Source organism: Apteryx mantelli, chromosome 1, assembly GCF_036417845.1.
Source record: "Apteryx mantelli isolate bAptMan1 chromosome 1, bAptMan1.hap1, whole genome shotgun sequence".
NCBI classification, from domain to species: domain Eukaryota; kingdom Metazoa; phylum Chordata; class Aves; order Apterygiformes; family Apterygidae; genus Apteryx; species Apteryx mantelli.
Window position 1 is genome coordinate 220,536,640 of NC_089978.1, and position 18,090 is coordinate 220,554,729.

The 18,090-nt window shown below is 39.9% G+C and overlaps 1 protein-coding gene across 1 annotated transcript in view; it reads left to right on the plus strand.

Moving 5' to 3' along the window:
* Positions 1-18,090, plus strand: part of LRGUK (leucine rich repeats and guanylate kinase domain containing) — a 54,970-nt gene that overhangs the window by 29,322 nt on the left and 7,558 nt on the right. The window contains exons 14-18 of the mRNA XM_067289987.1: positions 1,943-2,144; positions 3,213-3,326; positions 6,944-7,092; positions 9,833-9,921; positions 17,194-17,328. Of these exons, the coding sequence (XP_067146088.1) occupies positions 1,943-2,144; positions 3,213-3,326; positions 6,944-7,092; positions 9,833-9,921; positions 17,194-17,328 (689 nt within the window). The remainder of the gene's footprint in view (positions 1-1,942; positions 2,145-3,212; positions 3,327-6,943; positions 7,093-9,832; positions 9,922-17,193; positions 17,329-18,090) is intronic.

Sequence of the window (18,090 nt, forward strand, 5' to 3'; positions counted from 1 at the left end):
AATGCTGGTCTCATCTTTTCTATAGCCACATGCCACCTATAGAAACTGAGATGCTTTGGCTATGTTTACTAGATGGGAGTCTTCACCTCAAGTAGTCCTTTGATCTTGACCTCGTATGCAAATAGAGAAAACTCACATTTTGCTCCCCCTGCCCCCAAATATCGCTTTGATTTCAAACTGCATCAACTCCTGCATTCTCCTGCTCTTCATTTTAAGGTCACTTTCTTTATTCTCCCATTATTTAATACGAGACAGCCACTCACCCTATTGTCTCTGTATAAAAAATGTATTGTGCATACTAGAAGCCCTCTGTATCTCTTCCTTTCTTCTCCGCCCCACTCATACTAAACCGTTTAGGTGCTGCCTTCCTGTTCCTATCTAGTTCTGGGACATACACACCATTTGTTACCTTATTTCTAGATCAGAGAAAGAAGTCATTCATGGTGCAACTTGAGATGAAGAAGGTGTTATTAGGGTGGAACATATTGGGGCTGCCTTCTGCTAGTTGTCCGATCTCTGAACGCTTACAGGCCTAGCTGAAAGTAGACGGTCATGTAGCCAGATACCAAGCTTTCAATGCCCCAAATTCTCCCTTTTGGTTTTCATCAAAACGAATAGGGTTTTCCCCAGAATTGCACCCTGAGATTTTAGAATGGTTCAGATCAGTGTTCCCTAATTAGCATTCTGCAAACAGGAAAAAAAGCCAGTAAGTGTGCAGCCAATTAATGCCTTTTGCATGCTTTTGCTTGTATCTGACTATATTTTAAAATTGTTCTGGAGAACCCCAATTTTATGGATGTGACTATCAGTTCTGATTAAGTAATGAATGGTGCTGTGTTTTGACACTTTGGTTACTCTGTGTCCCTACCCACTCAGGTCCTGTAGTGAAGAAGGCATATCATGCCTCGCAGCAAAATTGGAGTAAGCTGTTCACTACAGTGTAATAATGTGCGTGCTACCACTTAACTTTGGATAAACTGTTCATCGCCACAATGGTCACTGGCCTGGTGGTTTTTTTTCGAAATGGTCATTAAACACCCAAAATGATGATTTATCCTTTATCACTCTTCTGTCCTCTCTGTCGACTTTGGCCCTAAAAAGGTGAAGTCTGCCATGTCTTTTGAAATTCTCCCTGTATTATATTTGATGCTATTCTGTTACATACGTAGCAGATTGATCGACATATGAGTTGGGGCAAAGGAGAGCTATCAGTGCCATTACCTACATCACTTAATCTGCTGCACTGCAAATCCCATTCAGGATAGCTTCCTGCTGATAAAAATGGTTCGAGTTAAGGTGGCTGACTGCAATGTAGCAGATGAACTGCTGGGGAGCTGTGGTTACACCAGTGTTGGGAGGGGGTAACATTGCAAGCTGCTCCAGGAAAATAAAATACGTCTGTATTTCAGTGAAGTTGCTCACTTCCACTCAAAAATATGCTAGCTGAGAAGAAAATTCTCGGTTTGTTCATATTGAAAAGCTAAGGGCTGAAGCAGTGATGTAGGTAAGTTATACTGGGTGTCAGTCAATAAAGGGCTGTAATAGTACAGGAGTGCGACTCATTGATAAACACAGGTTATGATGCAGTAAAAGAGATGGCAAAGAAGGAAAAGCAGTTAACTGGTGGATATGTGAAGTATCCTGCTTTAAATCACTATGGAATTTGAATAAGAGGATTTCTTAGAAAGTGTACTTAGAATTAGGTTATCCTATTTTTATACAGCGCTTTCCACATGTAGACTTCAGGGTCCTTCACCTTGAACTTGGCTCCCTTGTAAGCTTGATGCCAGATCTTGAGAAGTGTAGACTTGTATTCAGGTTTCCAGTACTGCTTTTGCAGTGATTTGTGATAAATACAGAGTTGTCCTGAACACACCTACATGTTCAATAGGCCCTCACTTTCAGGAACAAAAAATGGACTGTTTTCTGTTTAATTTTAAAGGGTGTGCGTAGTCTGAAAAATACCTACTTTGAGCCCAGATATATCCTGTTAATACCAATGAACAAAGAAAAATATGAGGGACATCTGCGGAGAAAGGGATTATTCAGCAGGCCAGAGATTGAAGAGGCAGTCTCCCGAGTGGACATGTACATCAAAGTAAATCAGGATTTTCCAGGATACTTTGATGCAGTAATTAACACAGGTGAGTTAATACTCTTTCATACTACAAATCTGAATTCTCATGTCACAGCAAAAGATAGACTGAAACTCCTATGCAAAGACACTGGTAAACTAAGGATGACAAATGGCTTGATACTCAACATTTAACAGTTTAAACAACACCCTAATTGATTTGCTCTGTTAATTCTTGCCCTGGAAACCAAAAGCTCTGGCGATCTGTCAGGACTGAATTACTCTGCTGTGCCTGAGTTGTGTCTGAAGTCCATCTAGAAAGTGAACCAAATGTTGAACTCATCAGCACACTTGTTAAGTATTGTCTCTTATGAGAATGTTAAGCTGATCTGCCCTAATTGTTGGTTTCGGAGCAGAGTTCAGAGGTTTTTGTTGTCTAACAGACCTAGTTGTCTCCAGGCAGAATGGGCTTTTTTCCTTTGTGGAACTGATAGCTGATGCACAGCCTGGGAACCTCTCTGTAATGGAGAGGCTTCTGCAAAGATGCTCTTTGTAGGACTCTACTGCTCAGTAATTTGCTCAGTTGTGCAGCCTAAAATAAGGAATGTGTGAGTGGTCAAGATTTCATTAAAATAAATGTTTGCTTCTTGATTTTTTTTTTTATTTTTTATTTTTGAAATCGAGGATGAAAGATGGTGGAGAGGTGGAGAAGAATCATTTTCTAGTTCATTCTTTATGTGCCCTTTTGTGGAAGTGGTTTTGTGGTTCACCACCTGTGGTGGTGGAATATATTTCATAGTGGTATGAAATACAGTATTTCTAGTTATTGTCAAGGGCATATGGAGCTTACAATTTTAATATACAATATTAAACAAATAAAATACAGTAAATTAAACTGTAGAAGGGGGAATGTTTAGGATGAAGGCAGAAACTTAGAACTGAGCTGAATTTCAGATTATTTTCTTGAATCCGCTATTTTTGAAGACAAAGATTGTACTCCCAAAGAGATGAGCTGGATTAGTTAGGAATGTATTTCTGTCTCAAGCTTCTGTGATTCTATAACTCTGTACTGATGAAAGCTTGTTCTTTTATTATATATCCTTTCTCTACACCGTGGAACGCATATCCCTCCCTGCAGATGAATTGGATGAGGCATTCACAGAGCTGAGTTTCCTCATAAAGGAGTACCTGGGTCTGGAGCCACCTGCAGTTTTTGATAGCATTCAGGACTTGAATAGCAAAACAGTAGCAGGTACTGTGTCTGAGCACACGCTACTGCCTTTATCAGTACGGTGTTCCTACTTATTTGTTACAAGGCTTAAAATCTGTGAGTGATGCAACCTGTAAGTCTGCTTGTCTCTGAAAACGCTGTGTGCTTCCCTGTAATGGGTCTGCTTCCCTGTAATGGGTCTCCTGGGCTGTTTCTTCCCTGGGATCTGAATCTTTAATGCAGCTCTTCCCAGGGGCTTTACATTGCTGTGTGCCCCAAGGCGATAATGTGCAGAAAAGTGTTGCATGGCTCTTCTGAGGACACTCTTGGCCCGAGGATCTCCCACTCATTAGGGATGAATCACAGTCCAGGTGAGAGTCCCTGGCTGAAAGGTTTGTGCCTATCAGACTGCTGAGCAAGAAGATCAGGGCACGGCATTGAAAGCTTACTTTTCTGTCTCCCTCAGGATAGCCAAAGGCATGAAGAAGTATGTGGAAATCAGCATAGTAAGAGGGGTGAAGGCAACTTGTGAATTGACTCCAAATGCCTCTTGGCCCCCTGTGATTGTTAACTGCTTGGCTACAGCTGTACCAGGACACTTGCTGGCTTAGGTTCACCCGCCATGTCGAGCATAGCATGTCATTCTTTGGGGTGCAGCAAGTTGAGCTGCTTTCTAAATGTAAACTGCCTGTCCTTTGGAGGAGTTCTGGGAAGGTGTTGGAAGGTTTTTAGCACTTCAGTGTCTAAGGCTGGAGCCTTATGATCACTTTAGGCTAATCCGAGTCCATGCTCCTGCAAGAAGTTGTCACGCCCTAACTACCTCTCCTGCCTGTGCATTCCTAGCCTCCCCTTTGCTCGGATTCCTCTGGCTGTGCAGCCATGTGTACTCTGGATCAAGGAATGATTCCAACTGAAGTAACCCAGAAGAAAAAAAAGAAAGAAAAAGAAAAGAAAAAAAATATTTTCAGACAGATCCATTCCCTGATCAGACGCATCATATAGCTATATAATTAGCTCAAGGAAGGAAGAGTGAGGGAGAAGAGATGCATGGTTGCTTATGGAGGAAGAAAGTAAACTACCCTTGTCAGAGGCAGCTTAGCTTAGATTAGTTCAAAGTACTTGTGAGAATTCAGCTGTAACCGTGATATTTATTCCAAACAGGGCAGGTTACCAGCTGGGATGAAAGCAGAACATGATCTCTAGGATACTGGGTAAAAGAAATAAGAAACAGATATTACAGTAGTAAGACGTTGCACAACACAGACTAACAAGAAACTCATTTATATGAACTCTCTCCAAGAGGCTCCATGGTTTATGGCTGTCTTGGTTAGATCCATTGCAACAGGAGGGTAATTAGTTTCCTAAGTAGCAAAGAGCCAATATTCGTGACCTTCTGCATGGCTCAGAAGGCTGCAAATAAAGTAGCTGAAGGGAGGGCAAAAATGTCTCAAAGTGTTAATGAAGGATAGTGTAAAATTCATCACTTCATCATTTCAAGTAATTTTGTATCCTGAAAGAATTAATAAATGCTGATTTCCCAATGGAGAAGAAAAAGCTTCTACACATATTGTGGCATCTCAGTGCTGCAGCAATGGGGACCTTTCTGAAGATTCTTATTTAATCTTAATCTATGTAGATTTTATTTTCATTTGAGAGCTTGCGCGTTTGTTTGAAATAGAGATGAACGGATTTTGGAAAAGAAGACTTCCTTGCCTTATTTTCTATAATCTTGTTACTTATTTATCTTAAAACCACTGGAGACATTTTGTCCTGAGAAGCGAAGACAACCACCAAACCCTAACTAAATTATCAGGAAAGCAGAAAAAGAGGGAGGTTAAAGACAACAGATTTGTATATAATCACAGTATTTTTGAAGATATGTATGTATGTATCTGGAATTTCTTTAAAGGACTCTCTTCGTATTTCTCAGCAATTCTGAGTTCTTTCAGCGAGTGGTTTGTCACTAGTTATAGAAACTTCATTAATAGTATTGGTTTGGGTAATTCTGTTGTCTATAAAACAACTTTTAAATTTACAATGCACCATTAAATTCATTTAGAGCTTCATTTATAGGTGTTTAAATAAATTTAACTATCCTATTTCTAGAGATCATCTCCTCTTATGAACTGCGTGAAATAATTTATTTTTTGCCTCAAGGTTGTCTTTAATATGGACACTTTTAGTAAGATAGTAGCAAGGGGAAGATTGGTTGTGTGAGATCATGATAGGTTGTTAATTCTTTTTTTTAATGAACTGCTGTGCAAGATCCTTTGCTCGTGTATAGAGTAAAGATACTGGGAGAAAAGAGATAAGCTGTTCTTTTTAGGAACTTTTTAGAGCAGAAATATAATACGTTTCAGAGCGGATAATGCTTTGTAGTTGTGTTAGCAGCTTTCATCCAAGGATTTGGGTACTTTACATTTACATTACTATTTCATCTCGCAGCAGGCCTGTGATGTGTGTGTTACTATTTGTATCCTACAAATGAGGAAGGGGACACTTATGTTAAAGAGTGATTATTTGCGATGCTGGACACCGAAAGCCCACAAAAGTTGGGGCTGTGCTATGTTCTGCACCTCTGAAGGTTAGGCTTTGCTACTTACTCAGTGTCAAAGTGAGTAATTTGCGGTGCCTGAAACAGAGCTCAGCAATCTCCTCTCCTCTGTTTTATCTGATCTTCTGGCAGCTACGAACCAGCAGTATGTAATGGCTAGGCTGAGAGTCATTTGATGACTGTTGAAACCTTTTATAAATGCATATAGTTATAAAAATAACCACATCTAGAATATGAATGTGCACATAGACTGGGTGTCTGTTGGCTTCTCATCCACTCCCTTTGCATGTATTATGTGACTTCTAGGTTCTAAACTCTTCATGAGAAGTGCTTTGATATGGCACACAGTAAAATGAAACCTTTCTTATGACTGGATTTCTGCAAAAACTGCCACATACCAATATTTATAAAAATTTTTATGTAACTTGAGTTAATATTTAGATGTAATTTTATAGACAGGCTAAATCCCAATCCCCTTGTATAGAGATTTTAGAGATTTTTCTAACTTGAAGAAATGTTTCTGGAAAAACTGAGTTAGTAGTGTCTTTAGCTTTCTGGCTTAGGTGTATGTTTGATTACTTGCAAACAGCAAAGGTGCAAATATTTGGATTTGTGTTCATAGAAATTCAGATATGTAACAGAAGAACAGGCACCCCACTCTAACTCCCCATCAGATTCCAGGAGCTCTGAGGAGGTCAAAACTTCTAAATAGATAGGCTCTATTTAGCTTAGAGGTCATAATAGTGGGTCATGTCAGGGCCTCCATAACAAATTCATTTACACACAAAGTTAAGCAGCTCTTCCTAGTCTACTAATGTAGGTTTTAAGGGGTGGGGTTCAGATCTTTCATAGCTTTCACTTACCTAAGTATTTGGGGAGAAAAATGTCTTACTTCTGTAAAGTGCTTTGAAGATTTAAAAAGTGTTTTGGAACTGAATAGTTTATATCGATTATAATTTTCACAGTTATCTTTTGCAAATCCAGAATGGTGCCAAAATCCAGCTGATTACTGTTGAAAATGTCTAGTTTCCTTTAGGATTTCTGCTTCTTGTAAGCAGAGTGCTGTTCAGAATATTTTTGCTGATAAGTGTCTTTCCCATACCAGGTTCAAGAATGCGGTTCTTACAAGATCAAAGATTGTCACCCAGCGGAGTAATTGCTCAGTCTTCATCTGTCAATGAATTCTTGGACTCTTCTGCCAAAAACTATTCAGCAAGCATCTCAGATAGCTTTGTTCCACAACTAGTCCCCGTGGTAAGGAGAATTAGCTCTAACCTCAGGATGGAAATGATAAGTTATGTGCAAAACGTGTGTCGTCAGACCCTTCTTTCCCTGGAGCAATCTGATTGCTGTTCTCTGGACTTCTTTAATTTTGTCTTTAATTTTGTGAGTTAAAGGCAGATATATGAGAATGATGCGGGTAAACTCAGCTGAGAGGACAAGCTATCTTTTCTGCCCAACTTTACACCAGAATAAATCTGTTGATTGTAATGGATTTCATCCAATTGTGTACTGGTGTAAGAGAGCTGAAGGTCATCTGTCTTCTGTTTCAAAAAGATGTGGAAAACTATCCTATTCAGAGCAAACAATGAGGTGCAGTTAACAGGACAATGAGGACTACTTAGGAGCTTCATCTTGTGGCGGTGGAAAAGCTGCTTCAGTTGAGTGTCTCAGAGTGTGTGCTACTCACAACTGCCAGAGATGAAATTTAAGCACATTTCTCACCTGCTTTTACTTTTTCAATCTACGGATTCAACAGTGTGCTTGGATTTCAAATAACCTCTTGCAACTTCAACTTCATCTTTCTTCTTCTTTTCTTTTTTTTTTCCTTCTTCTCTTTAATAGTCTGTTCCCTAAAGGCATTCATTCTTGCAGGCAGTGGGGGAGTTGGGGCTATGAAGCAGATGTGTCTAATGCTCCTCTTCAATGATAACGGCAGGAGAAAGAAGAAAAGAAAAATGGCAGCTTTAAGCTATGTTCCATTCCAGGGTTATGATATCATACTGTTGAATGATGACTTGGCAGGCAGGACCAGCTAAACGCTTTTGCCACTCTCTCGGTGTTTAAAACTACCTCTGATGTTTAGAGTTCGTGTTCTACATAGCAAAGTAAGAGAACCCCCCCGTCTTATCCTGGGCTTTAAAAAGGGCTCTCCTCGGTGTGGAGAAAGCTATGATTGCGAAATGGATTTCATAGGTAGGGAACCTCCCATCTTCCAGTTTTCTCCCACTATGAAATACGTCTTTTCAAGCCATGCAGAGTTTGAAACATGTCACAAGTGTTGTTCCTTTTCATGCTTCTTTCATCCAAAAGTTGGTTAGTTTAAGGTGAGAGAGAAGCCAAAATTTTTCTTATGGTTCTCTGCCTTCACTTCTTTCCCAGCAATTCATTTTTCTCACTTTTTATTCTATCTTCTTATTTTTATTTTTGAAAGTTTGTATTTTGTCAAGTCAGGGAGAAGTAGTTTATGATGAAGGAGGCTGTAATCTATCTTGGGTTTAAGTTGCTCCGTGGCTGCAAGACTCTCTTTCTTATTAGTCTCCTTGTTCAGTGCCATTAATACTTTTCTGTTATTTACTACACTAAGTTCCCAGTATATTTTTACATGCAGTTAAAGTTTTGCAGCATCAGCTGAAGTGTCAATGTAGTAAAACCTTCAAGGTGAAACACAGGTACCTCTTCCACTGTATTTAATGTGAAGAATATAAATATGTCTGTGGCCTTAAAGTAAAATTTTGTCTAAGTTGTTAGATTTGGGACTGCAAATGATTTTTTGTGCTATGGGCACCCAAATCATATGGTGTTACTGCGGTAACCATTCCACTCCCATTGTGTAGAAAAAGAAAATAAGAATACGATGTGAATTATCCAGAAGCAAGATAAGAGGCAGGGTCTGCTGCTCAGTGAAAGAAAGTAGATCTGATTCCCTGCTGCCTTATCCCTTGTGAGCATGCCAACACTGCACCAATTTTATGTAGTTGTAATTAACTATACAAGGTATGAACACAAAGGAATCTAAACGTGTAATCCGCACAGGAAAAAAAGGGACAGAACTGTATCTTTGCCAAAAGAAAACAAAACAAAACACAAGCTCGGTGAGCATGTGAGCAGACCCTTACTTAGCATGAATAGTGAGGGAAAGTGAAGTAGTTCACAGTAGTCATAATGTGAGCAGATTAACCATATTCTCCTTCATTGCTCATACCATGTCAACACGCCTCCGTTACAGACATGTGATCTGTCTATCAAACTAACTGTTAACAAAGCGGTATCTAGTAATTTTGCGCTGTGATTTAACGTGTTATATTTTTAAGCATGCTGTAGTTCTGATTTGTCTGACCTGAGAAATTACATTGTGCTACGGCACATGTTAATTAGCATGCTCTTAAAACTCAGGACCACATTTTCCAGTCTGCTGAGATCGTAACGTGTATTGTGCAAAGTCATTTTAACTCAGTGAAATTTGCAAAAGATAATTCCTTCTCTGAGGGGGGAATATTGATTGATATAGAGTTGGTAAGGCAGATTTCCTGCATGGCTGGAATGAGGAGGCAAAGGCAGTGCGTTGAAGATGCAGCAGAGGCAAATTCTACTGTATTCAGTGGATTGCTGGTGAAAAGAAACTTAAGACAACACCGTAACTAGAATTATTCCTGCTCTAATATACTGTGAGGTTGGGATGCATCGAAAGTGGTTCTCCCTAGTCATTCCTTCCTGCTACATCCTGGCACATTTTGACTATTATGAAGAAATGGGGCTTCACTGGAGATGAAGATTTGCTATTTTTCAGCAAGATTTCAGATGAAAATTCAGGTTTTCTAGATTGGTGAATCATATTTAGCACCTTGTTAGTTATAATGTAGCTCTGCTATTTTCCTAGAATATATAAACGCATATACTCTAGAGTCTTAGCAAGAAAGAACGTCACAACCAATTAAGTTACCCTGCACACTTTTAAGTTACTGTATAAAAGTTGGTTTTATTTCTTTATCAGGAGGAAGCTTCTCTCCAGAGGCGTCATTCTGCAGCACGTCAGGCTCTGTCAGAGAAGGCACCTAGTGCATATGTCCAGCTGTTTCAAAGGTAATGTTTTTGCAACAAGGTGAAAAATATCTGTTTTAGATTCCTTCTCCACTGCTCTTAAAGATGAATAATTAGAAACTGTCAGGGGTTGCAGATCTCACAGGCAGCTTTCCTTTCTACCAGGTTTAAATCCAGCCCTACAAATATATTGCACACAGTCTGTCTTTTGACTTGGGAGTGCAGCAGTCTCAAAGCAAAAATGTATGAAGCAGTGCCATCCACAAGTAACTCGTCTAAAACTGTGAAATTATTATATATTTTTTCTTTGAGGGAGCAGGAAAGGATCAGTTTTCTAGCAGCTCACAGTCTCGCACATGTTTTTCAGAGCTACTAGCAATTAGTGTTGGAAAATCATGGCCTTGCTCAGCACAAGGTTGTTTGTTTGCTTCAGCACATCTTACTATGGATATCTCTGCTTAAAGCAGAATTTCTGAAAGCTGGCTCCACTTTCTGTTTTTTGAGGAAAATGGATCCCATCTTCATGGTCTCTCTTTCTTCTTCTTCCTCACACTCCCAGCCCCACCAAATGAGGTTAAAAGTCTATAAATCTCAATGTACCTTCTGTAAGTGGTCTTTTGTGTAGCCCTACTTTCCCCTGGTAAATACTGGTGTAAATCTTTCTAATTTTAATCCTCATTTGCTTGTTTTTCCTACCTGCCCTGAAAGGACTCACAGTGTTGACATTTAAAATATCATATGGGCCTATAAATCAGCAGTCATAAGAATGAATAGAACAGTTCACATCTTGCAGCTCTTATTTAAGGCCTGCACAAATGCAGGCAACAGTTAGTTATACAGGCCAGATGTTTTGAAGTAAATCTTTCCAATGACAAAGGCTGGAGACCGACTCTAAAAAGAAAGCTCTTGGTGAGCTTCCTCCCCAGCCATAGGAGAATTTACAAACAGACAGCAGTATCCCTGGTTGTCAGCCTTGTCCATCTCCAAGGCTTTTGCCTCCTGAGCAGGAATGGCTGAACCATATTTAAAGTAGTTCCTGGACTGTGACACTTTATTGCCCAGCGTATTGTGGTAACCTGAAATTGGAGCCAATTTACATTAATTCTTTAGGCTGTGGGATTTCAGGAGCTACTTAACAGTGAGGTTCAGCCATTTCTTTTGCAGATTAAGATCTTCATGAAAGGGAGAGGGAGGCTATCTGAAGGCAGTAGCCTTACTGCTGTCTTACTTCAATTCACCTTTGTTCGTGAGGCAATTACCGCCTTCCCCCCACCCTGAATTAATTAATGTGTCCCTGTACTTTAAAATCCACTAAATTGAACTGTCTCTAGAGAAATCAACAGCAGAAGCCTCCAGGCAGACATGCATATTATGATATATTTTCCAATTCTTTTAGAGAAGAGTTCTTTAAGTAAGTTCTTTAAGTTCCAAAGAAGCTGAACTTTTCTCTCTGCTCATTCATTTTAAATTCTGTTATACTGAGAAGAAAAATGGAAATGAGTATTTTCTCTTGTTAGATGTTCTGGGTTTATTTTGTGTGGCAGAGTGAGCAGTTCATCCGAGCCTGCCTTAGTCTGTTGCTCTTTGCTCCCTTTATTCCACAGTACTCATTCCGTGGAAGCTGATTTTGGAGTTAAGTATCAGACTGTTTTGGCAGAGCTGTCAGGCAGGTGAGAGAAACTCCTGTCACCCCCAATCAGCATTTGCAATTACCAGGCCTCAAGGGATAGATGCGTGCGGTGGAATCGGAGGCAAGAGTAGACAACACATCATTCCATGGAAGAAGTGAAGTCAAGAAATGCCATAAATATGAGTGTTATAAAACAGTTGAAATTCTGAGAGAGAGTCTGAATCCTGGAATGTAGCAACTAGGTAGCAGAAAACCTGGTAGGTCATTTAGTCCAGTCCAGTGGCTAGTGCATAGTTGTTCCATAGAGCATGTTTGTTTGTACAGGATCTAATCGAGTTTTAAATGCCTGTTAGAAAGGGGTTTTCACCTTGGAAAAGCTCTGCTGTGGTTTGATGGATCTCTCTCTCAATACACAGTCATGGACCTGGGTCATGCTGAAGTTACAGTAGTTTAAGGGGTTATTGCATGTGACCCTGGCTGCTGTAGCAGTCCTTGTGCACACTCTTAGTCCACAGCAAATGCATTGTAATGTGGTTTGGCTTCAGCTTTCATAAAGGGCTAAAAAAGGAGTTTATACACAGATCGTGCGGCTCAGCAGACGCATGGTAATTCATTATATCATTGTTCCTACTAACGTTATTAGCTGCATCATCCAAATATTTCTTGCATAGTTCAGGAATATAGACGGTTATTATCTTGTTTTATACCTTCCCTTTGTTCTTACTTAAACTATGTATAGCAATGTCTTTTCATCTTTCTTTGTACGTCTCTGTCAATTCAGTAGTGTTACTGTAAATTCTCTCCAATTTGTTAATTAACTGTCAAAACTGACCAGAGTGTTTCAAGTGCCACTACAACAAGTGCTGGTAAAGAAGACGCTATGGCCTCCTTCTGAGGCACAATACTTCGTTGTCTGTGTGTATGTTGCTCAAAAATTGCTCTGACCCTTTCATGCAGTTATATTGCATTAAAAATCCAGGGTAGACTCTCTTCTCAGTGTTACGTCTAGATCTGTCTTGGCTTTGTTGCTTTCTAGATTTCTCTCCCCTGTGGAATATCCGTATTTCAAGTAATTCTTCTCTGGGTGTTTTTTATTTGGAGGTTTTTTTTCTCTTTCTGCTTGGCTACACAAATTGACGGAAATCATACCTATTTGAAATCTGGTTTTAAAAAAGTTCTTGCTTTCTATTCTTGCTTTAATCTTATCAGCGTTGTTCTGATGAATTCTTATTTAGAACATAATACGCCTTTTTCTTTATCTCATTGTCAATGGCAGTACATAAATGTACTTCATCCGCTTAATCACTCTGCTGACAATCTGTTTATGTAAAAATATGATTCCTTGCGCTGATAACACATCTGGCTTTGTAGAGGCTTGTAGCTGATGAATCTCGATGCTGCTAGCTTACTTCTGTAGCACTCCTCTCTGGGGATTTTTGCTCCTCTAGAAGAGCTGGCAAAAAAAAAAATATATATATATATATATATAGTACCCCTGCTTCAGTCACTCCCAATGCAAAGTCTCATTTTTCCCCTAACCTGCCGGTGAAGTTGGACTTGATTGAAGGTGTTGACCTGTGACTGGGAGAAGCAAGCACGCATTTCATTCTGTCTGTTCTGCCACTGGGGAGATGACATCGTGGAGCAAGGTGGGGCAGATGGAGAGAGAGGGAGATTCAGAAAAGCAGATTAATTTCAAGTTCCATTTAGAAATGCAGAAAGGAGGTCTGCAGCTTACCGCGCTGGATGAAGTCAGTACAGAATGACGCTTTGTTCCTCCGAAGGCATTGTAGATAGCCTGAAGCAAAATAAAGGAAGTACTTTAAAAAGTAGGTGATTCTAATTTAAAAAGAACAAATTTGTTTACTAAATATACATGTAATTGATTATGTATATTTTTACAACATAGAAATACCAATACTGATCACCTAGAATTTTTTCAATTTATAACTTGCTTCAACTAAACTGGTGGACTAGATTATCATCCAATATAAACTAAGAGAGTACCTCCATTAAGATGTTTTATTTGTGCATTAATTTCCTATTTTTTGTGGTGGAAAGGGGCTATCAGTGCAAAGGAGACTTTTCTGCATCCAGGCATTTTTTATCACACAGGAAGGGAGGAAGGGTTCAATCACACGAGTATTTCTTCAGTGGCAGTGCTGGCTTAAACACCCCTGCCCCTTTCCTTTTTTCCACTGCCCACTCTGGGCTGCCACTGGCTCAAATGTCATATGGCTTAGTGATGTATTAGATGAAGCGACTGGTCAGGTTTTGCCGAACAAAAAGGTTATTTTTTTTTAGCCAGATCAGTTCCCTAATCTGTTTCACTCACTGGCTGAAGAACTGCTTGCGCTGGTATCATGCTGAGAGTGCACCAGCAGTGGAAATGGGTGCCTGTGGACCAGAAATGGTCAAGGACAGGAGGCAACACACCTTGCTTTTGAGCAGTGCTGCTGCAGAGGATGAAAACCCTACTTCAATTAGGAGTGAATCTAAATTCTGTGAAATTTATGGAACTGATGCCAAAAATGATATAGACAAAAAAATGTACCTAAGGTAATAAATGTTTTGAACTTCCTGTGTCTCTGTAAATATTAAAAGATTCTTTAATGCTTAATCCAAGTCATTACGTGTTTTAACACAGACTGAAATATATTGCTCAGTTTTTCTGAGTATGTGCTAGAAGGTTTTAAGAGTTGTGTCAAACAAGTATCTAACTTGTTTTATTTATTGCAACCCCACAGGGTTATCTCCATAAATTCAGATTCTTAAATCCAAATTACTGAACGTCTGGCCTCTTTATTTTTTGCCTGTAGCTGTGTGCATGTGTAATTAAAGTCATTTTGATGTTTCATTGCCCAATACAATGTAGGGGCAACATCTGGTGGTTTAAAATAATTTCACTAGTTGTCTGTGTGTTTGAGGGCAAATAAGTAAGGGGCTGGGTTGAAGTCTCAGTCAAAGCAGGCCTTTAGCTAATGATTAACTTGTTGATTTAATCTGAATGTTGTTGAAAGAAACTATATTGAGTGAGAGCAGGCTTCACTTGGAAGAGAATTTACAACATGCTGTCTTGCTTTTCTGAGTTGGGGGAAATTCATACACTTTACACCAGTGCTTCCTGCCAGAGCTGCGAAGGAATAAGGAGATGTATGGTCAACCTGTGGTTGACGCACTCTCTTCTGTTGGATTTGCTTGCTCACTTTGCTTTGGTTGCTCTTGCATGCATGTGGTTGTATGTATGTCTTGCAGACCTTCTTTTCTGACCAGCCCCGCACTTCAATGTGATTTTGCTTTTCCCTTTTATTTTTATGCCCCTTTTAATGACAGAACTAAGACATTGTCCTGAAATACATGGATAACCCTTTTCACAGGGCGTCATTTGACTTATCTAGCTGATATCTCTTTTTTTATTTGACTTGAGGCACCGTAGTGTAATTGGAATTATAAACACTCTGAATCTAAACACCTATAATGAAACTGCCAAATCAAAATGATAGCGCAAAACACAAGTGGCAATATAGAGAAGACACTGACAGGCAGATAGAAGGAAAGAGAGCATGCTTGTCAAGCCTTTTAAAATATATGTTTCTTCTTAAACTGACTGGCTGGATGTTTTTGGTTATCAGCTGAGATGTAGCTTCTAAGAATAGATCAGGAGTTCTGAATCCGAAGCTTTGCCCCAGGAAGTAGAGCCTGTTTTCCTGTGGTGTCCAGGTCCTTAAATGGGTGACATTCAATCGTCTTTTCAGATTTCTACTTTGACTCTTTTAGCCTCCAGTGTCAGGCTGTGTATTTCTGTGTTGTATATTGAGCAGAGATCTTTGTTAGGGGATTTTCTTTTCTTATTTTTTTTCCATTATTTTCATGATGCTGATTTGCAAGAAATGTTTTCTGAGAGCCCTCAGCAGCTCTGAGGGCTGTCAGTGGAATAAGAACCTTTCTCCTATATAATTGGTTCAGATCTTGATCTGAGCTGATAATGAACAGACCATTACCACCCAGCAGTTACTGGACAATGAAACAATAACAGCTTGAGAACTTACAGTAGGGAAGCTTTATTTTTAGGTATTAATAAGAGGATGAAACTAAAGGAAGGAAAACTTGAAGATAAATAATAGAAAACCTTGCTTGAAGTGCTGCGTATTGGGCGAGGGAATGATTTCCAAGGAGAAGTGGGGAAAGCCTCATCACTGGAGCACCAGAAGACCAACAAGAGGGAACAGCCCTGCTTTGACAAGACGGGGAGGTGTGAAGAGACAGTTGGAGACATCGTCTGTGATTTTAGGCTCTCTGTTTCCTGTGGGGAAAGCAGTAGTGTTATACATTGCCGTAATTGCCTAAGGGTGTGATTGAGAGCTTGATGAAGAACTTAATTGTATTTTCGTGTTTCCAAATTGTAGCAATTGAGCCTTAACAAAAGGCATTACCTCTCCTTACAAACCTAGCTTCTCCCGTGGGGCAGGTATTCACCAGTTGCTACTGCAATTAAAAATGCTTTTGACAAGCCTAAAAAATGAGCACGCACAGAAGTTAAATAGGCTCATTGCCCTTAGAAATAAAGAGATGCCTTCAGCGTTCCTGTGAGGCATGTCAGTGACATGGCTGTGGTACAAGGGGTAGATGCATGCAATCTTTCAAGAGTTACAACCTGAAGTTCATTATTTCAATAAGGACCTCTCACATCTGGCACTCACCAGGGCTGTTTGTGTTTGGTTTTAGCTCTCTGATTCCAGGCTATAAATAAAGTGGTGTTGATACTGCAGTTACCAGGAATGATTTTTTTTTTTTTAGGTGTTATGAGTGGTAGTGACAGAAGGTGTGAAGATGAAACTTCTCACCTTGTGAGTAAGTCACAAGGGTTGGAATTAATCTCACCTGATTTGGGGTGTCTTTAATATAAATGTCTCCATCTGAACAAGCTGCCCTGCACTCCCCTGTCTCACTGGAAACAGTGATTCATCCAACCTGCTTTAGACGTCTACTTAAGCTTGAGTTTACTCATGCTGTAACTGAGACTGTTCATCTCCATTGGCTATAAAAAGAGCCTGGATTAGGCTGCTTGTTGCTGCTGCTTCTCTCCCAATGGAGATAACACTCTCCTCCATCTGAACTGGTCTTGTAAACTCACTTCAGGCAAAATGAACCCTATCAGCTTAGACAGTTTAAAAGTAGATCCTTGCTAGCCAAGTTTATTTTGACAGAAAAAGAGAAGGGCTTAGTAGCATGAACTGTGTGGCCAACAGATCAGAGGGGTCAGTAGCCTTCAACTGTAGGTAGAGAAGAGCAGGAGAGAGTAGACTGGAAGTGGTTACCTCTTTCAATAAAACAGCTGCAGCAGCAAAGACAAAGAAAAGAAAACAAGAAAGAAAAAACAGAAAACAGAAAAGACTAAGACAAAAAATATTGCATCTGGATGCGTAAATTTAGGCCCTTCTCTCTGTTCAAGAGACCTGAGTTAACTGTCCAGCTGCTCAAACACTTATCAGCTTCTCTATAAGCATCTGGGAGATGAAGAAGCTTCTGGATTTGACTTCTCTGTGCCTTATTTTCCTCTGTAGAGTTGGCACGATAAAGCTCTGAAAAGCACTCTGCGACACTCCGAAAGACATGAGCTAAGCACTAACTGTGCTATTATGGTATATAAATGCCACTTTTTTTTTCTTTCTGTGTCATTTCAGGGGCTTGGCAGTCACTCCTGCACCAGGCGGCTCCCATCAACAATTACTGGAGCCAACAACACCTGCTTCTCTGCCCTCAGGTGGAGGGAATGTCACCCAAGAACAGAGCTTGCCCCCTAATCACCCTGAGAGCCGGTGAGTTCAGTTTCTGAGGGAACAGATTGTCGCTGGGTGGAATGAATGTTAACGCTGCATTGTGTAAGATCTAAAACCATTTCCCAAGCTAATGCAGTTGTCTCATCTGTTACATCAACAGCCTTATTAAACATGTGTCGCTGCATCATAAAACAAAGTCTTGTCATTCATGGGAATGGTTTCATTTAGACACCATAATTCACACGCAGAGAGAGAATTTCAAGACCTTTCTTTCACAGGGATGTTTAAAGGAAGAAAATGATGAAAGAAACTTGTCAAAGTGTAGAAAAACAGATCTTGAGCGATAACCATTTCAGACAGATATGCCAGAAGTTTCTGATACTGCTATCAGAGTGATTTCTCTTTTTCTCTTTAGAGAATCACCATAGTTACTGTTGAATACTATTTGGGAGGCTTGAGGTAGTTTCATGATCTTCAAATTCTGATCTTGTCCACAGTGACAACAGACCCCAGCAGGATCCTGAGCTCTGTAGTAACCTTCTACCTTCCCTTCCTATCTTTGCTGTTGTTGATGCTATGCTTCATATGTTGGCCAGCATCTCTGCTCAGCAGTGCTGAATGTCCTCATTTTTATGTATCCCAGCTAAACAGGCTCTGAAGTGTCAGAGGAAGACCACTGCTATCTCATTTAAAGATTTTAGAGAGGTGAGGCTAGAAGAAGATTTGAAGGGGCAACATCTTCAATGTCTGTTAGGCCTTCAGCAATGAAGGGGGCTTTAGTCTGCCGCATTTCATGACCTG